The sequence below is a fragment of the Alexandromys fortis genome, unplaced genomic scaffold (genome assembly GCF_014885135.2).
Source record: "Alexandromys fortis isolate MF-2015 unplaced genomic scaffold, M_Fortis_MF-2015_v1.1 scaffold_6, whole genome shotgun sequence".
Lineage (NCBI taxonomy): Eukaryota > Metazoa > Chordata > Mammalia > Rodentia > Cricetidae > Alexandromys > Alexandromys fortis.
Genome location: NW_026067902.1, coordinates 20,335,458 through 20,356,251, shown reverse-complemented (window position 1 = coordinate 20,356,251; position 20,794 = coordinate 20,335,458). Strand labels below are relative to the sequence as shown.

The window sequence follows — 20,794 nt, the reverse complement described above, 5'->3', positions numbered from 1 at the left end:
GATGGGGAGGGGCAGGCGGGCTGGCTGGCCCTGGGCTGGACTGGGAGACTATAAAGCCAATTCACCAGGCAGAGATCACTGGCCAATTAAAGCAACCAGCCAGGGGGAACCTCTGCCTCCTGGGGCTGGGCTGGGCTGCCAGCTACCTCCTAGGGCTTGCGAGGGGGGGGGGGAGTGGGGGTGTATTTTTGTTTATTTCTACTTTATAGCCCTGGGGATCCATCCAAGGGTCTTTGGACTGCAAGGCAAGTACTCTCCTATTGAGCTTCAACCCCAGCCTGGATTCAGGTTGGAGGAAGATAAAAGAGGGTTTAAATTTCACCCTGGCTTGCCCAAGTTAGTGAGTTTGGTCCTGGCTAGGCCCGAAGTGGAGACAGTGTATTCGGACCGACCAGCTTCCACCTGGCCCCAGACTCAATGTTCAGGTCAAACTCTGGGCTCAGTTCTCAGGACAGATCACAGGGCACCTAGCCCGCACCTAGCAAAGGTCTCTGAATGTAAAGTCTGCTAAGAGGTTTAAAGATGACTGATGTACAGGGTTCTACAGGGGGCGGGGGCACGCATGTACCATGCACATACCAGAAGCCTGCCTATCATAGCCTTGATCCCGGAGAGTGGATCCCCCCCACACATCTAAACTGGGCTTCACAATGGTTAGTGCGCCCCAGAACCAGTTTTCATATTCATTAGTTAGGTCCCCTTCTCCTTGCAAACAGGAACCCACTTCTTAGCAGATGGACCACGGTATACACCCTGAGAAAATGATTGTGGCCAAGAAGAGGTAATATCTCCAGATCGTCTGAGCAGAAAAACACAAAGGCTTATATAAGTATTCTGGGGGCCTTCTCAGGAGGCCCGCTGTGAGTGCAGACAGTCCTTTGTATAAATTAGGAAAGACATCTCCAAGTGAGCAGATCCAGCCTAGCACACAGCCTAGAGAGCAGAGCACAGGCCAGACTCCAGCCTCTAGAAATCCCTTAAACTCTGTGCACACCCAGGGGGTCAGTGGCCCTCCTACAGGACTGAAGCCCCACCCCCACCTCTCTACAGAAACGAGAGTTACTGGGCTTGCTCAATTTGCTCTACTCTGAGTTCCTCCTGCAAATTCCTTGCACGACCCCAGAGTCTTCTTTACTCAGGAAAGCCACCTTTCTTTGAGCCTCGTCTTTAGCACCAATGTCTTTCCATATATATATATATTATGATTTGATCTCCAGGTATTGGGTTAGGAGACACCCTGTGATGAAGGTCAGCACTTTAAGTCTCCTCCCTGAGTACCACAGCAGGGAGAGAAGGAAGCTGAGATTCGGCTAGGTTCAGGAACTCTCTCTTCTGGCCTGGCTGGAAGCTGAAGGAAGATAGGAAATGTGTACCCAGCTCTATCAGCTCCATGTTCTAAACATTGTCTGTTGTTCAAAAGTCACCTTTCAGCTGGCAAAGTCACTGTGCCAGCTTCTTCCTGTATCCTACTAGGTATGAAAAAGGGATGGGGATAAGGGGGAGGAGGTACATGTTTCCAAGGAAACCAAGAGTCAGACCCTGGGACTGACTGATCAGTGGATCCCCTGTGAACGCACCCCATCTCGGAGTGCGGCTGCTGAGGTGGTAGTCCAATCCAGTCCAGTAGTTGGCAGGGTCTTTTGAAAACGGCCGACAAAGGCACAGGCTCCCGGGCACAACAGGATGGTTGATCAGCGACTTGGCTCACACACGGTTGACACCCAGCCAGCAAAGGTGGCAGTAGTTTGCACCTTGGGACCAATCAAGGGTCTTCCATGGGGGAACCAAGTCAGACTTGAGACCTGTCAAGCTTGATTCCATTTTGAGGCACCTTTGAGAGGTTCTTAAAGAAGTCCGACCCTCCCTGAGGTCTGCTGGAGGTGACGGGTCTGGATAAGAATCCCTGAGCCCATGCACAGGCTGTGCCAAGTGGGAACCCAGATGTAGGGCTGGCTAGGCAAGGCATTGCTGTTCTTAGCCAGGATACCCCGGGCAAGGTCCTGGTGGGTTAGAGCTGTGTTTCCATCAGGCGTGAGGGAAGGCTGACACATTTGGTGACACTGGGAGTCTAACCTGACCTCCTATTTCTTAACCAGCTCCAGTAGGAAAGCCTCAGTCTACTTCCCGGAAAGCATCACCAACTGGTCACCGTCAGAGCCTTTGGGACTCCACCAGCAGGCACGGCCGCCTCTCCTTCAACAGTGTTTGACCAAAGCCCCCGTTCCCAGTGCAGGTTCTGAACAGGGGAAGGAGATCTCACTGGGGTATGTTGTATGTACAAACAGGAAACAAAAGTTAAAAATAACAAAACTTGACAAGATGGCGTCCGTCCTCCCAGATGTCTGTCCTGTTCCAGACTGCACTCTGGTGCTTCATCCTCCACCCAGCCTCACCAGGGACCCACGCCTTCCCTGTTTTCTTCTCTGTTCAAGGCCAGGTTTTGCAGGAAGAGGAAGACCTGCCACCATGCGCGGTCTCGGTTCTCCTGGTGCTGTAAGGGAAAGAGATGAGCGTTAGGTGCCAGGCACCAGCCTAGACCACGGGTTCCTTACTGTTTCCCAAACAAGCTCCCATTGCCAGATCTCAGACTGGCACCGTTGTGCCGGCTAGCAAACCGGGGAGGGGGACACGGGACCAAACTCCAAAGACATCTGCAGTTTGGGAAACACTCAGCTAGGCTGTGTGAACGGTAACAGGAGGATCAGACTTTCTCCCCCGCTCGCAGGACTTTTCCAGAGTTTAGCCAAGTACTGCTTTTAATCAGATTGGCTCCTGAGCCCCCCAAACCTCAGCTGCATGAACAACAATCTTGCTTGAGCGAGAAAGACAAGAAGTCCCTCCCTCTCCCCCATTCCAAAGGAACACAGAGAACAAGAGAGGGAAGGGGGGGGGGGGCTCCATCTGCAAGTGATTTGACACTGTGAAGGTCAAAGGGTTAATCTTCAATTTAAACCACACTGCTGAGGCAGCAAAAAACTGATTTCATCCAGTACAAACACACACACACACACACACACACACACACACACACACACTTGTGTGAGAGAGAGCCCGCCCTCTCCCCCTTCAGCATCCCCAGCTCTGGGCTGCCCTTTTTATAGCCGCTTTTGACAGTAAGCCATAAATAATCCCTCTTGGAGCGCTTTCCTACTGACTGGAGCCAATTAAACGTTAAGCAAGAACACACTTGAAAACAAAACAAAAACAAAGAATGCGCACCAGTTCTGGAGGTTATCCCAGGTCCTACTGTCAGGCTGGGAAGCCAGGAGGCAAAGTTCAGAGGTCAGAAGCACAAAGGTTTCTGGCTGGTGTCCTGTCCACACAGGTACCATTTCCCAGAGGCCAGCAGAGGCCTGGAGGGGACAAGGGAGTGCTGGAAGAGGCGGCCTTTGTTCTCTCCTTGTCTGCCAGGGGAGGAGGATAGGCTGGGGCCTCTCCGTGGGGTTCTTAGTGGACAGGGGGATAAAAGCCTCCTGTGCAGAGAGGGGGCCCGCCCAGGCTGGATTTAGAGTCCTTCAGTGGCCCAGTCAGCAAGTAAGTTTATGTGAGGTGTCCAGGGTGGGGGTCGCAGGGGCCCTCAGGGTGTCTTTAACCTTAGCCATCAGCTCCTACCAGGCAACTCCTACTGGCTTGTAGAGTAAGTCAGAAAGAGAAGCAGGTCACACGCCCAGGTTTCCTGGACTCTGGGAGCTTTGAAGTTCCATCCAGCCCCAGGATTCCACCAGGGAACCAAGCAGGTTTTGAGTCCCTTCCCCACTGCCCTCAGTCACCAAGAGAAATGTAGTGTCCAGCTAAGGTTGACACAGACTACCCCCCACCACGTCCACGGCAATGGTGGAGTGGAGTGTGGAGAACGAGCGAGCAGATCGGAGGCATAGTGGGTTAAGGGAAGCGGGTGTGCCACAGAGAAGCCTGGCAGCAAGCAGGCGCTGGGGAGACTGATGGCTTCCTCCTGTTTTGTAAACAAAGATGAGTAAAAAAGAGGAAGCACGCGCAGCTTAACCAAGTCTGGTTCCAGTGGAGCGACCTGAACTTCAGCTGCAGAGCTAGAGACCCAGGCCTGCAGCAGCTGGGTCCCTCCACCAGGCCTCCCCAGCTGCTGCCCACGACAGGTGCAAAGGTCACGAGTGGCACAGGAGACCCCGGGAAAAGATGAATTCTTGCAGTCGGAGAGGCCGGTCTGCTGGCATTGTGAGTCTCCTCAGGTACCTGTCTGACAAAGCCCAGTGACAATAGCAACTATGGTTTCCAACAAATTGTGGTGGTCCTATACTGAGGGTTCTACGGTTCTGCTTCCTGAGGTGTGGTCCCCAGGACAGCAGCCTCAGCATCACCACCAGGGAAGCTCACTAGAAATGCTGACCCCCTGAGTCAGAATGCACACTTTCAACAAGATACCCAGGATTTGGGGGTTTGGGGTATAGCACAGGATAAAAAGCATTCTTCTATTTAGGGTAAAAAACCATCACCTCCCTAAACCCTATGAAATGAGTCTGTTGTCATGCCCTTAACAGATGAGATAACCAAAGATCTAACCCAGCTATCCCAGAGCTAGTAAGTGGCATGGATGGGCTAGAACCCAGAGTGACGTCCCTACCTACGATCACTGTACGCTATGTGTCATCAGCCATCTTTCACTGTGTCAGAGAAGACCCGCCATCCATCCCTTCATTACACCATCTCAAAACAGCAAGATGGCCAAGGAAGGCGCTCAGGATGCCACTGTCCACTACCTGCACCAATCCTATCTCCATATGCCTTGGTTTCTCCCCAAGTCCGTCCATAGAGGTCATCTGCTCAGAGGATAGATACTTCCTGGGCTCCCAGGTCCTGTGGGAGTGGGGGAAGGAAACAATCTCACCCCATCCTTTAGAGTCAGAGAAGCATCTGTGAGCTGGTGGGTGGTCAGTCGGGACGGATGAAGACTTCCGAGGGGAGGGCCAAGCCTGAGTGCAGATGGTAGTGCATACAGCCTGGCCTTTGAGCAGAAGCCAGGCCACCCTGTGAGTTCTCAGGGCTCCTGACCTGGCAAGAAGGCACTAAGGGAGGGAGTTAGGGCCTCAATCGGGCATCGGAGTCTGGCTTAAGGCTGGATCCCTCATTAGCCTGTTTGTGAAAACACACCAGCGCTCTATTAGATCCACAACTTCTGAACCCAACTGTGTCACAAGATCAGTGTCCCAGTCCCACCCAGGCCAACAGGATCAGAATGTCCAGGGAAGGGGCCCAGGAGCTTCCATACTGAACAAACTCCATCAAGAGGCAGACAGGCTAGATATCTCAGTGGTCAAGAGTGTGCGCTGCTCTCGCAGAGGACCAAAGTTTGGTTCCCAGCACCCGTACCAGTGGATGTTTGGTAACTCTAGCTCCAGGGGATCTGATTCTCTTGACCCCCCAAGGGCACCTACACCCACATGCACTTAACCCCACACAGACATAAACACACTGCGGTGGTCTGAAAGAAAATGTCCCCCCAAGGAAGTGGCACTATTAGGAGGCATGACCTTGTTGATGGAAGTGTGTCACTGTGGGGGTGGGCTTTGAGTTATCTTTTGCTCAAGGAAGGTTCCTTCAGTGTGACTGTCAATCAACTTCCTGTGACCTTCTGATCAAGATGTAGCCAGCACCACCTCGGCCAGCAGGCTACCAATCTCCCCACCATGATGATAGTGGACTGAACCTCTATGTTTTCTTTATAAGAATTGTTGTGGTCATGGTGTCTCTTCACAGCAATAAAAACCCTTACACTAAGACACACATAAATAATTAAAAATAGCGAAAGTATTTTTTTAAAGTGGAAATCAACTGGGAACATAGCTCAATGGTAGACCACTTGCCTAGCATACATGGGAACATAGCTCAATGGTAGACCACTTACCTAGCACACGTGGAGGCCCTGGGTTCAATCCCCAGTATTACAAAAATAAAGGGAAGGAAGGAGGGAGGGAGGGAAGAAAGGAAGGTCAGAAGGAAAATTTATCATGTCTTTAAATAATAAAAGCAATACATATTCAATGTAAAACCATCATAAAATATAAGTACAAGTCCTTCCAAAAGAGAATATAAAAGCCGCTAGTGATCCTAGAGCCTAGAAGAAAACACTTCAGAGTTTGGCACCTTCTTCAGCGCCTTTTAACCTCTTTCCATTAAACCAATGTCCTGCCCTGGTGGCCAAGCCAGACATAGATCCTGCCCAGGTGCTTCTGTGGCAGCCAGGCCAAAGCCAGGCTTTTGGAAACCACTGAGGTACTTTCCAACCCCAAAGAGTTTGTAACCGCAATTGCCTTCAGGAATACAGCACGGTGCCAAGCACTCGGTCCTTTCAGCCACCCCAGTAGTGCCCAGGCAGGCGTGGACACTGGCTAGGGAGGGCTGGAGCCTGTCCCCGGGACTCTGAACACTCCCAGGACACAAACCAAGCCTGGAAGACTGCACTTAGGTCTCTCCTGCACACCCCAAAATGGAAAGCAAGCTCCCACACACCAAGAGTCAAAGAGCACCCTGATTACAAGGAGTAACAATAAACAAAATATTTCTACAAGTCAAACAAAAGAGACTAATGAGAAAGGAAAGAAAAAGGACTTGCAAGGCGGCCAGAGAGAAACAGCGCAGGAAGGAAGTCAGCCTCTAGCAAACAGGAAGAAGGATACAAAGACACCAAAACAGCAGAGAGCCCAGTCCTTCCATAGGAGGGAGAAGAAAGGGGGAACCAGGAAAAAGTCTGCGGGCCTCTGAGTCTGAGGTACGTGGCCCAGCACCCAGCATACAAATCCATCACTGAGGGCAAACCCCTGGAACAGGGCCCAGCTCTCCCAGGCGGGGCATGTGTGCCTCAGGCTGGGAGCTCGCAGACCCAAAGATGAGAGACTGGGAATAGGGAATGAAACACCCCAAAGCCCCCCCCCCCCCCCCCCCGTCACACACACTCACCAAGATTTAAACCCAAGAGTGGAGGGAACAAATAGCAAATGTTCAAGGGGGCTGACTAAATGTCTCAGTGGATCAAGGTGCCTGCCGCCAAGCCTGGTAGTCTGAGTTCAATTCCTAGAACCCACGGGGCATGGCAGCACACGCCTTGCCTTTAATTCCAGCATTCAGGAGACACAGACAGGTGTATCTCCGCATGCCTGGTTTACATAGTAAGTTCCAGGCCACCCAGGGCTGTCTCAAAACAAACAAAAAACCCCAGACTCCACATAGTGGAAGGAGAGACTCCTGCAGGTTGTTCTGACCTCCACGGCACAGATAAGCAAAAACCCAAATGTTTAAAAGAGCAACCGGGGTCCATCTCTCTTCCCTGCTATGGTCGGGAAGGGCAGATATCACAGACAAGTTTCTAAAGCCCCGCTGTGAACAAGGGACTACAACGGAATGTTTGGTCGCTGGTCCAGTGGAGGAGGGAAGCTGGAAGCCACACCGTGCATCCCAACCTGTGCACAGGAGGCTGATGGCAGAAGGGGACCTGGGACCACCCTTCCCCTCACCCTCCCCTCCACCCCCACCCCCTGTCTAAGGCCAGGATTCCTGCCTAGTCTTCCCCAGGGGGAAGAGATGTCGCTTATGTGATAAATTAGCTTCTTGTCTGGGAGAGGCCAAATAGCAAAGAGAGAGGGGAGAGAAACAGAGTGAAATCTAGCTAGTTGTACTATCTGACACAGTTAGATTACACATATCAAACTCTGTTTGGTCCCGCGGGGCCTCTGCCTTAAGTACAAAGCATGCTCCTGGCCCTCTCTGGATAAGAATCTCCCGTAGCCTCTCCCAGTTCAGATTCAATTCCTGCCCTCTGGGGGCTTCAAGTGTCACCAGGGCTCCAGAAGCTCCCGCAGAGCTAAGTCGCCCAAAGGATCAGAAGAGGTTTTCAAAAGGTCTACCATCTGAAAAGCAAATTTACCAAACAGCAATTTGTACCATCACAGAGAAAAAAAGTGTTTTCAGATCTCTTCCTCTGGTCACAGGACAGGCGGGTGCTACCAACCTTGTTTTACGGATGGGGAAGAAAGAAAGGCCTCCACAAAATCACCCTAAGCAAGTTTGATGATGAGTTTACTCAAACCCTTGACTTCAGAATCCCAAGCTATTCTTTTTAAAAAGGGAGGAAGGGGAGGAGGGAGAAAGGGAAGGAAGAAGGGAGGAAGAGAAGGAGGAAGAAAAGGAGGGGGGAGGGAGGGAAAAGGCCTGGAGAGGTTAAGAGCACTTATTCTTGCAGAAGACCTGGGTTCAATTCCTAGCACCTACATGGTGGCTCATAATCAGCTCCAGGGGATCTGATGCCCTCTTCTGGCCTCTGAGGATAGCAGGCATGCACTCATGTGGTTATAGACATACATGCAGGGCAGCAAGCATGTACTTATGTGGTGTATAGAGATACATGCAGGCAAAACAGCCATACAAGCTGATACAAGAACCCGTTTATTTACTTACAGTGCTAGAGAGCAAACACAGAGCCTTGGAAATGTCAGGCAAGCACTCTACTTCTAAGTTGCCTCCAGTCCTACAAAACTTTTCTTTCTTAATACATTGCAGTATCAGAGCTGGAGAGATGGCTCAGCAAGATTAAGAGCATTCCTTTAATCCCAGCACTTGGGAGGCAGAGGCAGGTGAATCTCTTGTGAGTTCAAGGCCAGCCTGATCTACAGAGATAGTTCCAGGACAGCTAGGGTTACACTGAGAAATCCTGTCTCGAAAACCAAAGGAAAAGGAAGAAAGAAAGAAAGGAAGGAAGGAAGGAAGGAAGGAAGGAAGGAAGGAAGGAAGGAAGGAAGGGCACTGGTTGCTCTTCCAGAGGACTGGGGCTCAATTTCCAGCACCCACACGGCAGCTCATGCCTGTCTGTAACTCCAGTTCCAGGGGATCTGACACCCTCACACAGACATACATCTAGGCACAATACCAATGAGCCTGAAACAAAAATAGTAATATATATATATATATATGTCAGCTGGGCACAGTAGTGCAGACCTTTGATCTCTGAGTTCAGGGCAGCCTGGTCTACAGAGTCAGTTTCAGAACAACCAGAGCTATACAGGGAAGGCCAGCCTGATCTACAGAGTTGGTTCCAGAACAACCACTAGGGCTACATGGGGAAACCCTGTCTTAGAAAAAATAAAATTGGGAGGCAGAGGCAGGTGGATCTCTGTGAGTTCGAGACCAGCCTGGTCTACAAGAGCTAGTTCCAGGACAGGCTCCAAAACCATAGAGAAACCCTGTCTCGAAAAAAAAAAACAAAAAAATAAAAAAATAAAAAATATATATAAAATTGCAGAGTTTACTCACGTTATGCAAATAGTATTACCTGTGCAAAGAGAACCATCATTGAACTGCTCGCTCCCCAGTGTGCTTAAAGACATTGTTTCCAGATCATTAACTGTTCAGAAAGGATGATGTGGACCAGAAAACAAGAACCCTTTTAGAGGCAGCGCTAACTGGAGATCAAACAGAACGAGAGACTGGCTGAAATTAGGACCTCAGACCATGTTTTGAAACCACCTTCGTTTACTTCAAAATGCAGAACTGCATGGTCTGTGTCTCAGAGGGGTCTGCACACTGGCCCTTCTCACTCTCCTATCACACTGTGAAACTACCCCAGGCCAAGGCTGAAGGAAAGAGCCTGTGGCTGAGAACAGGAACAATGATATGGCAACCTTAGGAAAATTCCACACTGCACAAGGTGGGAAGGTGTTTTTGCTAAAGCCATCGAGGTTCAATGGAGCCCAGAGAGCTACGAGCTATGAGGGATTCAAAGGTGGCTCAGAATAATCTTGTTCTCACTTACTTTACAACCTAATGAGGAAGAAATCAAGAGACCAGAATTAAGTATCATGTGAGGGTGTCAGCTGGAGTTACAGACAGGCGTGAGCTGCCGTATGGGTGCTGGGAATTGAACCCCGGTCCTCTAGAACAGTAACCAGTGTTCTTTTTTTTTCCCCCCCTTTGGTTTTTGAGACAGGATTTCTCTGTGATAAATGACAGCCCCATCACATCCTTGCCCTCTTGGCACGTATTTGCCAAGAAGCAGGAATGGTGAAGTGGAAAGGATCATGGTTTTAGAGTCAACCTAAACGTCGCAACTCTGACTGCAGCCACTAGAGAGTAACTCAGGCGCAGTGCTTGGCTTCTCTGAGCCTGTGTTCGAGAAAACAAGGGCTCTGCTGATGAAATGAGAGACTATACGTTCGCCCTCGGGCCTGGTGGCAGCACCGAGCAGCCTGGACACATTCTGCTCGCCAGCCTGCCTCTGCCCCGCAAGCACCAGCTCCTGCCCAGGCCAGCTTTCCTATTTTGAGACAGCTCACAGTAGCCAGAGGCAGCTGGGTTCAGGTTTCAAGGCTTTCAGGCTGACTTGGGGTCTGACACCCAGAGGGTCATCCAGGGATCCAGCGAGGCCCTGCCCAGACACCCATGATTAGCAACAGAGCAAAGTGGAAAGGGAAAGGCAGTCCTTGCCAAGGGCTCTCTCAGCACAGGCATCAGTACAAGCAGGATGTCAGTGCTGCCAAGGAAGAAAGAGCAGCCTAGAACAGCCACTTCTTGGCCGGGGTGGCGGGGAGTCCTCTGACCCAACTGGAAGTCACTGGATCCGGCCACTGGGGGCCAAGAGGCTGGGCAGGAGACAGTAATGTGGGAGACTAGCCTATCTCCATAACCTGGAGGAGGAAACTACCCTCCATCCTGACCCAACTCCCTCCAGTGTCTCAGTTTCCCTCTATCTCAGACAGACCCTGGGTAAGCTCTGAAGTGCTCTGGAGGGATGTGGTTGTGTCTCAGTCAACGAGGAGGGAAGGAGGGGACTAGGAGGGGCAGCCAGTTGTGAGACACAGCTATGGAGACTGACACACACACACACACACACCACCCAGGCTCATTCTCAACTTGGAGCCTTTGCAGCTGGCTGTTCTTTTCCTGTATGGGGTCGGTCTGCTGGACAGGACAAGGCAGACTGGGCAAGGAAAAGGCTTGGAACCCTCCTCTCGGTACACAGGCAGACTGTTCTTGCTGCGGTCATGGAATGTGCCCTCTTGACTGGCCAGGCCTGGATCAAAAGGCAAACCAGGCACTTTTCTTTATTCTTCTTTGTGCTTCCTCCAGGCCTGTCTTCCCCCCCACCCCCCACCCTGAAAACACACCAAAGCTAACTCCCATCCCTATGGCCCGCCTTGGTGGGCAGAGAGGGATGAACTGCCCGGAACTAGAAGGCCTTCTCTTGGAAGAAAGAACAGTCAGGTGCAGAGTGTGTGGGGAACTCGGCCTCCAGTCTGCCACGCTGATGACTCAGAAGCTAAATATAGCGAGTGATATAAACAGAGCCAGCCACAGAGCAAACACAGGGCCCCCAAGCCCCAGCAGAGGCTCTCACGAACATTAGGCTTGCAGCGACCCCTCCCCCAGTCTCACTTTTCCCTTAGCACTGTCCTGCATAGACCTCCTACTCCTGGGACAGAAGATGGCTTCCTGGGGGCACTTTTCACTCTAGGACAAATCTCTGGGGCCCCTGCTCTCTAGAGCCTGAGTGACCTCATTAGCCATGGTCTCTGCTCCAGAAAAACCACTCACCAACATGGAGAGCATCCTAAGGGTCAGAAAGCAGTCAGGGATTCCCAGAACAAAGGATCCAGGATGCTGGGCAGAGAAGCCACTAGGCGATGAACCATGCAGACAGCAATCTGGGTACAACTTCCGAAAGAGCTCCCCAAGAATTATAAAGTCAGGCCCAAACAAAATGCCAAATTCATGGTGTATGTGTGCACGTACTAGGTAAGCTTTCTCCCACTGATGTACAGCTTCCTTTGTGAGACTAAGTTGCCCTGGTGGTCCTTGAACTTGCGATCCTTCTGCCTTGCTCCACCCTTGCTAATAGCATGTGTTCAACTCTCCAAGCAATCATAGTTCCTTCTGTTTTTTTGTTTTTTTTTTTTTGTTTTTTTTGTTTTTGTTTTGCAGCCAGGAGTATCAAAGCCAGGGCCTCCAGGATGCTAGGCAAGCCTCTAATGCCCACCTGAGCTATAAGCACAGGCCAGTAGTGCTTTTATTACCGTTCCCAAAGGCCTTTCACAGCAACTCTGCAAGGTTAGCTTTGGAACCTGAGGTCTGGACCTGTAAAATGATCCGCTCATAAACACACAGCTTGTGTAAGTGACAGGAAGGGAATTCTCTCCAGACCCGCTTGGAAGTCCACCATCCTTCCTTTGATAATACAAACGAAGTTGGTTTCAAACAAGGGGTTGAAAGTTTCCTTAGATTTCATTTTCCAAAGTATCTAATTACTATTTAGGGAATTTCTAAATCTGATTTTTCTCTGAATGGAGTCACTCACGGGCCAAGTGAAAGAAAGAAAATCCCAACATAAAGAACCCTAACCTCCTGTTCACTTACTCAAGGGCCCACAGGAGCTACTTTTTGTGAGTTTCTCAACAGTCTCTAGAAATATCCCTTTAGACTTGGCCACAGCAGGCTTTTCCACAGGGTAGGAGACAAGGTACCGACTGTCCCTGGGCCCACAGTGGCTGGAGGGGCTACTCACAGAGAACACGGGACAACAGAGGCGCCAACCTTCTGAACCAGGGCAGCTGCAAGTTTGTCAGGAACTGAATCTGATCCTCCCGCTTCACAGAGAAACCGGAGGGGCCATCCTCTCAGAACCCAAATCTGAGGATACCCTGGGCAGCATGGTATTAGAGATCCCTGCTGCAGCCTGTCAGCTGAAAGAAGCCAAACAGGAGCCTCCCTCCGACCCAGCAGAAAAAGGTGAAATATACAGGGAAGTCTGAAAAAGCTGGACATGGCGGTGCGTGCCTGTAATCCCAGTACTCAGGGAGACTGAAGCCAGTTTAAGTTACATAGCAAGTCCCTGTCACACCTACCCAAGCCCAGTAGGAAGGGAGGGAAGGAAAGAGGGAGGGAGGGAGGAAGGAAAGGAGGGAGGGAGGGACAGAGGAAGGAAGGAAGGAAGGAAGGAAGGAAGGAAGGAAGGAAGGAAGGAAGGAAGGAAGGAAGGAAGGTTCCACCTCCACTCACATTGCCTCTATCTTTCTCACTGCTTTAGAAACCAAGGAACTCGCAGTGAGCAACACCTGCCGATGTCTGCCTACAGACTCTCGCCTATGAATCCAGAGCAGCCACTCTGAAGCAGCCACTGGGGGAGCCACCCTCCTCAGGAAACACGGCGAGATAAGAAATGGCACAGAGGGAGAAGGAATGTGGCCAACATAAACTAACACCCAGGGCAGTCTGGTGTTGTCATTTATCACCCTATCCCATCTGACCCATGATACTCATCCACGATGAATACACCCCGTCTGCCAGCATGCCACCCTGTATCTGCGTCATTCCTGGGCAGGAAACGGAGAAGAGAAATAGTGGTAACAACTAGAGGGAGAACTCAGTTGGCTGAGTGCCTGCCTGGCATACAGGAAGCCCTGGGTTTGGACCCCAGCACCACAAAGATAGAGCACAATGGTGCAAATCTGCAATCTCAGCAGTTAAGAGGTGGGTCTTATGTTAAAGGCCATCCTCAGCTACGTAGTGAGTTAGTGGGCAGCCTGGGCTGAGATTCCACATTATCATCATCATCACTGAAGTCTATTACAAGGACTAAAGGGCAACTAACACTCATGCAATTCTCCTTCTAACCTCTTGGGGGCGCTCTGGACGAGAGGCTAGCACCTCATCTAGAACTGACCTGTGCTCTCAAAGAAGCAGCCCTAAACCAGGAGAAAGGTATCAGCTAGCAGAGAGCAGGGGCCACTGTATTGGAGTAGAGTATTAGTTTAAATATGGAAAGATGTGTTGCATTTGTGTTGTAGAATAATTGTTTAACTATGTAAAAAAGTGGTGCATTTGTTTATGCTGAATTTGTTTAATTATGAAAAGGTTTGTTGCTTTTGTTTATGGCTGTGTTTGTTTAACTAGGTAAAAATGTGTTGCTGTTTCACCTTGCCTGCCTAAGGCATCTGGCTGGCCAATAGCTAGGCAAAGGAGGGAATAGGTGGGGCTTGCAGACAGAGAGAAAATGGGGTTGGGGTGTGTGTGGGTGGGGGGGTGAGAAGCCAGCTGTGGCCCAGTCAGCCAGACACAGACAAGGAGGAAGTAGAAGCAGCAAACAGGAGGGACAGTATATAGGTGAGGTAAATGAGTCTTGGAGCAGCACATAGACTGACAGAAATGGGTTAGTTTAAGTTTTAAAAACACTAGCTAGAGCCAGGCGGTGGTGGCATGTGCCTTAAATCCTAGCACTCGGGAGGCAGAGGCAGTCAGATCTCCGTGAGTTCAAGACCAGCTTGGTCTACAAGAGCTAGTTCCAGGGCAGGCGCCAAAGCTACAGAGTAACCCTGTCTTGAAAAATCATTTTTTTAAAAAAAGAAAAATAGAAAAATAAACACCAGCTAGAAACAAGCCTAAAGCTAAGGCCAAGCATTCATAATTAATAATAAGTCTCGTGTCATGATTTGGGGGTTGGCAGCCCAAGAAAGCCTGCTACAGGAGACCTCAGGATAGGGTCTCCTCCTGAGCCTAGGTGAGCAGCAAAGAGGCCTCTAGCCTGGTCTCCAATATGTCAGGGCACTACCGGAGAGGGGACTATCCAGGACACAGCTGCTGAAGAGGCCAGGTCATTGTGAATGAAGAATGTCTTCCAGATGTGCTCTAGATGAGTAGGCTAGAGTACAGCCACTGGGTCTTCCCACGCTAGCATTAGGACCAAACGCCATGCGTGAGCTGGGCTGCGCCACGGACTGTACAACCAAGGTGGATTAAACGGGCAGGATGGAGGCCAAGAGGCTGAAAGCAAGAATCAGAAGCATCCACACATGGATGGCAGTTTGTACAATATAATCATAGAGGGAATGGAGACTGTGGCTTTGCCACAGCAATTAGCCAGGCCCCCTTATAACCTAAGCACAGGGCCACCCTCTGTCCACATCACTTAAGGGCTGGGGAGAACCCTTCAGAAACAGCTGTGGCCCCAAATCTCTCTCAGGCTCCCTGACAGAGAAGTATACCAATAATGCCCCGTGGCCTGTTCTCAGAAAACTCAAGGTCAATTCCTCCACCCACTGCCGCTGGCCATGGTTTGTTCGCAAGTTATTATTAAAGTTATTATTGCCAATAACTGTTCTGGTCATCTGAAGTTATTCATCTAATCCCAGTTGTGCCCAACCCTGATAGTTATTTGTTCCTGTGATCTACACACACACACACACGCTGCTAGGATAGGAACACAGTCCTATAGGTAGAGATTGTGTTCATTTTTCTGTGTTGTGGCTTTGCCAGGTAGTATCTGTACCAGCAAGGAACAAGCTTCAGGCTCTGCCCCTGCCTTGGCAGCCATCCAAAAAGCCAGCCAGTCTGGGAAGGGTTAAGCACCTGGGGGCCCAGCACAGCCGGTGGCTGAGCTGTCGAGCAAGGCAGCCTCCCATCCATGGCACAACGGGCTCACGCACGAGCCTGCCAGCCGCCGCCTTTGTTGATGGACTCTGCCACATGCTCGGCTGACACGCGATGCTCCGCCCTGGCGGGGCTGGTGCCAGGCCGCCGGCCAAGCACCAGGCAGAGCGCCCCGCCGCCGGTCGCAGGTCTGGGGAGACTCTGAGGTACAATCTCCAGAGTCCTGGGCCTGGGTTCCCAGACGCAGACAGTGAGGAGTGGCTCCCCAGCTGGAAAGTGTCAGGTTTCAACCGGTTCTACCACTTTCCCCAACTCAGGCCCCAGCTCAGGACTGATTACCGGTTTCCCACTGTTCCTCGGCCAGGCACACCCCCAACTGCTCACTTCAGCCTTCTCCAAGAGGCAAGCCCCCAACTTGGGTCTGGGGAGTTTGTCCTGACAGCCTGCAGGAAACCATCCCATTGGCAGGGAGGGATCGCAGTATCTCTCTCACCTCTCGTGAAGCTAAGTAGACAGCTGGAGCTCTCAAGGACAAGAGTACCCATCTAACTGCGCCTACCCAGTCCATCATAAGGACAGCAGCCAAGGCCAAAACTCTGAAACACATCCTGAAGCCTGGCACCTCCAGAGTAACTGACGGAGAGGACAAAGGCGGGCCCTGGCTTCCCAGCCCCAGCGGTCTCAAGCCCCGCCCCCCCCCAACCCCGCAGGCCTACTTGCTGCATGTGAAGCCGATGGAACTGGTCTGCAATGCACTGAAGCTTTCTGGCGATCTGTACCTCCGCTCGATGCTGCCACTGTCCTTCAGGGGGCTGCTCCCCAAGGGGCAGGCCTGCGGGGAAACTGGCAGGGAGAGGAAGCCTGTAGCCAGCATTGCCTGCAAAGATAGAGGAGCCACAGCTCAGCATTTTCTATCCCTACCCCATCTTCTCCATGGCAAGACCTGGAGTTACTGGTAAACCTTATGATAGAAGGAAGGGGAAGCGGCCTGCCTGCCTTTACCAGGGCATTCTGCCAAACTTGGAGAGCTGCCCAAGAGTATAAAAGTTGGTACAAGGGCTGAGAGTGTAGCTTAGAAGTAGTTGAATATTTAACACACTCGAGGGTTTAGATTCAATCACTCACGCACACTCATACACGCACACTGGAAAAACAGACAAGAAAATTGACCCTGCCTTCTTCTCCACTCTCAGTACCATAGCATAGCGCAGGTGCTAATGTGAATGACAAACACGCCAATAATCTGTCATTTATCAAGCTATACTTGACCTCGATGTATTGTTCGTGTAGTGGCAGGTTGAAGCTTTTCTCTGGGAAAACTCTCCAGAGTTCGTGGGCTGAGCAAAGCAGAGAAAAGCAAAACAAAACAAAACCAAAAAAAAAAAAGTGTCTTCGTTTTTCTAGTACAGTTAAGGAAAGCTGGGCTCAGCACTCAAGATGAGAGAGCAGCAGAAAAGCCAATGAGAAAACTCCTGAGGCTCACATAGCAGCCAAGTCGGCTCACCGCGTGCTGGCACCAGAATGGCCGCTGGGGGCGCCTGCCACCTCCTGCCTCCTCCCTCTTCCAGCCCGAAGCAGGCCTCCTCCAGCTTCTCAGACTCCTGCCAGAACTGCTTTTCCAGAAGTGCCCTATGGGCAGTTCCCTCTGAGATTAAGCGCAGCGGCTTCTCAGTCTCCTCCCGCAGACACAGCAGGGTGACCTCTGAGCCTTTACCCTCCCTCCACAGGCCAGTGTGCTAAAAGAAGAAAACAGACCAAGTGTCTAATCCTGCCCTTTTGCCAGAGGAGGGCAGATTTCTCATAAAACAAACCATTTAAGCCCACAAATGAAGGGGTCTTGTCTGATTTAGCCTTGGGAATAGCCCCTCCTCTGGCGCTGAGCCCAGGCAGGCCCAACCTCTTTCTCCAGTTCCCCTTCCAAGCACAGAAAGTCCCAAGTGACAACTCAAAGCCACCTTCTGTCTTCAGGAACCTTCCGTATAAGAACTGGCTGGGCTTTTCCTTGAGTGTCAACAGGGACACACAGTTAATAGTCCTTCCACTCCGTAAAAGACAGATCGGCACCGGGGCCCAAAATGCAGAGCCACAGAAAAGACATGAGGATGTGAAGGAGACTGCATGGACCCAAGGATCCCTCCAGGAAGCAACAGAAGGAGCAGAGCAATTTGTCCTTTGGGGGCCCAAGCAAGGTGAAGAAGGCTGAAGGATCGATAGATAGCCCTGGCTGTTCAGTTTGGGGAAGGGACTAGTAACCAGCAGGTTTGGCAAGGGAAAGTCCCCTCGTTTCCCCCAATCTCTAAGGCTAAGAGCACTCACCGTAAAAGAGTCTCTGGGGTTCCTCTGTCACCCCACAAGGCAGCATAACACCCTGGCTTGGGGAAGCTGGGCTGAGGGTCTGGGTGGCCTTGTCTTCCTGGCTTATGTGCCGGAGCCCAGGACCACAGCAGTGGGTGAGGGGGAAGAGCTGAAGCCGACTGAGGGGACAATCCAGCTGGCTCTGGGCAAACAGGTCCGCAGAGAGCAAGCTCCCAGGTTGTGTCCCTGGCTCCCCATCCTCTGGCTGGAACACATCATCTTCCAGCTCCTCCACACACTGAGGTGGCTCCATCTCTCCTGTCAGAGAACAATGGAAGCATCTGGAATGCTGTCCTACTGAGGCCAGACCAAGGATTCTCCTCCCTCCTTCCTCTCCCATTCTTCTTCTTTGAGGGAACCAAGCTAGCTTCTGATGATACACAACCCAGTGATAAAACACTGCCAAGGGTGATAATCACCCCTAAAGTGTGGACCACCCCAATGGTCAGGACCCCTCCATATCTCCTCCTTGCACCCACCACAGTCACCTTGCCCCACCCCCTCTGACTTGGTGGGTCACAAAGTTTGACACTGAGGGCTGTAAGCAAGGGATAAGATCAGGGGCTACCACAGGGTACCTGGGAAAATATAAGCAAGACTCATCTCTATAAGTGACTGTGGGGGACACATAAAGGGACAGTGACTAACAGTACAAAGTGTACACAATATACATATGTATGTACACGTATACACACACACACACACACACACACACACACACACACTAAGGAGGAACCTCCAAGCTCTTGCCTAAGTCTGAGCTGAACTCCAGGCTCAGCAGCAAAAACAAAAGCCAGCAATTGTAGAGCCGCCAGGTTCCCTCCTAACGTGCTAAGCCCCACCCTCCTGCACATCTCCACCCCTCCTTGCACAACACAACAAACAGGCTCTGTGGTGTGGTGAGAGTGTCCTGGAACAGGGGACCGAAGCTAGTCACTCCAGCTGCCTGGCTCAGCTCTCTTCCAGTGTAGCAGAGCTGTCTGCCCACCACAGGTTAAACAGGGTGGGATCAGCCCCTAGCAAAGTGTCCAGCTAACTCTACCCACTAATCTCCATGACTTCAAATTCTCATCCCCTCAGCCTCCCTCTCCTGCCAGAGCTGAACCTGAGATAGGTACAACGTGCCTCACAGAAGGAAGTGAAATTCGCCCGCTTGCCGCGCACTCTCTCACTGCCTACACCATAGGGCTGTTTCTCGGTGCTAAGTTCCTCACGCTCCACCTGACGGCTCTTGAAATTCTGCCCTTGGAGTCACCCAGCAGCTCGAGCTTCCAAGCATGCCCGTGGGGCAACCAGAAGCAGTGGCAAGCACCTGAAGGGTCAAGGAGATGCAAAAACAAATTCTGTCACCTTCGGACTCAGCTAGAGACTCTCAAGGAGGTCTGGCACCCCAGGGTCTTGCCAAGTGGTTTGTGGGTTTTTTAAGAAACCTTTTTTTTTTAAATCCTTGCCTTTAAAGAAATCTCAGTTAAGTTCAGAAACCTTCCTTTCCCAAATGCGAGCTCTGTGAGGTTGCTTCAGCTTCCCTCCACCTCATCCCATCCCTGAGCTAACTGAAGTCTCATTTCTCTCTGCTCTCTTCCCTGGAGAACGATGCCATGCCTGCTAGGATGGCAAAGAAGAGATCTTTGGATATTGTTCCAATTGGTCAGGGGGAACACCAACTTATCAGCAACAGAAAAATCAAGTTCCCAGATAAAAGGACCAAGAGCTGTCACCTAGCAGGGCTTCTCCTGTCCCTCAACCCCTTCTCCGCAGGCTGGCAATCCCAACCAAAGTGGGGACCCTCCAGAACCAATCACAAGTGGGCGTCATTGTCTTGGTGTTTCTTTTGATGCCTATCACTCCCCTCCCCCTCGCAGCAAAGCCCCAAAGTTCAACCCTAAACTAGACTGGACAGTGGGGGAGGTGCAGACAGAGAGTGTGATTCTGAAAAACGCAGAGACCCTCTCCCACTCCGCACAAGAACTGCAGGTGGCTCTCCGGTTGGTGCGAGCCTCCGGGGGGTTCTGGGCAAAGCCATATAAAACGGGGAAAAGTAAACCCTCGGCTTCCCTGAGCTAAAGTGGTAATGATAGGAAGAGGGCACTTCCTGAGAGCACAGTCAGAGAACGCTTTTTTTCCTAGCAAAGGGATTAAAGTCCGCTGAAGCCATACCAGAGCCTCAGAGCTCCAACTGGGATGCTCAATTAAAACTCCTCCTCTTCATAGGAGCTGGCAGTAGCTCGATAGTGACTAAAATCTCAGAACACACGAGCGCACACACACCTGGGTGACTCCAGGACAGCGTCTCAGCCTCCGAGTCGTGATGCCAGGGCTCTGAGCCAGGGTCCAGGGTGACGAGCACTCGGGGGGCTTGGTGCCCACGCTCGATTGGGAAGGAGGGGGCAAACTCCAGCTGTTAAGAAGAGGACCCTTCAGACTCCGCAGGGAGGCAAAATGCACCACAACTCACGGCCCCACCCCAGAGTCAGACCCGGAGGCCAGAGCGTTCAGGGCGCTTGGCAGTGCATCTTAGGGTCACTTGCCCACCTACTCTTAAGTACTAGTTTCCGATGTTTCCCGCAAGCCCCGCCTGGAAGAGCACGCCCAAATTTGTGCTCTGCACCCCGTTCCCACATCCCGGCACTCCAACTCCTCATGGTCACCCCAGATGCCCACAATCCAAACCCTTCCCGGGCCCCCACGCCCCCCGCGACTCCGCTCCCCACTTCCCAGAGGAGGTACGATCCAACTCCGCCTGGCCCCCGGCCGCCCGGGCGCTCACCGGGCTGCGGCGGGAGGCGGTGGCGCGAACTGGGGCAGCGACTGCTGCAGGCGCGAGCTGGCGCGGGAGGAGGGCCACGGCGCACCGCGCGGTATTGTTTCCAAAATACGCCCGCTCCGGGCATCCCGCAAACAGCTGATGAGGCCCCGCCCCTCCTCGCGTCACTCCAACCATTGACCAATGACAAGTGGAGCTCCAAGTCTCAGGCTGGGCAGCTGCCAGGGACGGTCACTAATGTACGAACCTTCCCTTGGAAACACTATAAGGGGCCGAGCGCATTTCTGACCTTCG

General features: G+C 51.7%; 1 protein-coding gene across 1 annotated transcript; it reads right to left on the bottom strand.

Moving 5' to 3' along the window:
• Positions 1-1,164: 1,164 nt before the first annotated feature.
• On the bottom strand, positions 1,165-20,627 carry Bmf (Bcl2 modifying factor). Its single transcript, XM_050134092.1, is given in 6 exon segments — positions 1,165-2,491; positions 16,098-16,258; positions 17,698-17,994; positions 20,005-20,134; positions 20,504-20,575; positions 20,577-20,627. Coding segments are annotated over 6 exon segments (813 nt in total). The 3' UTR covers positions 1,165-2,389.
• Between the last annotated feature and the right edge of the window lie 167 nt (positions 20,628-20,794).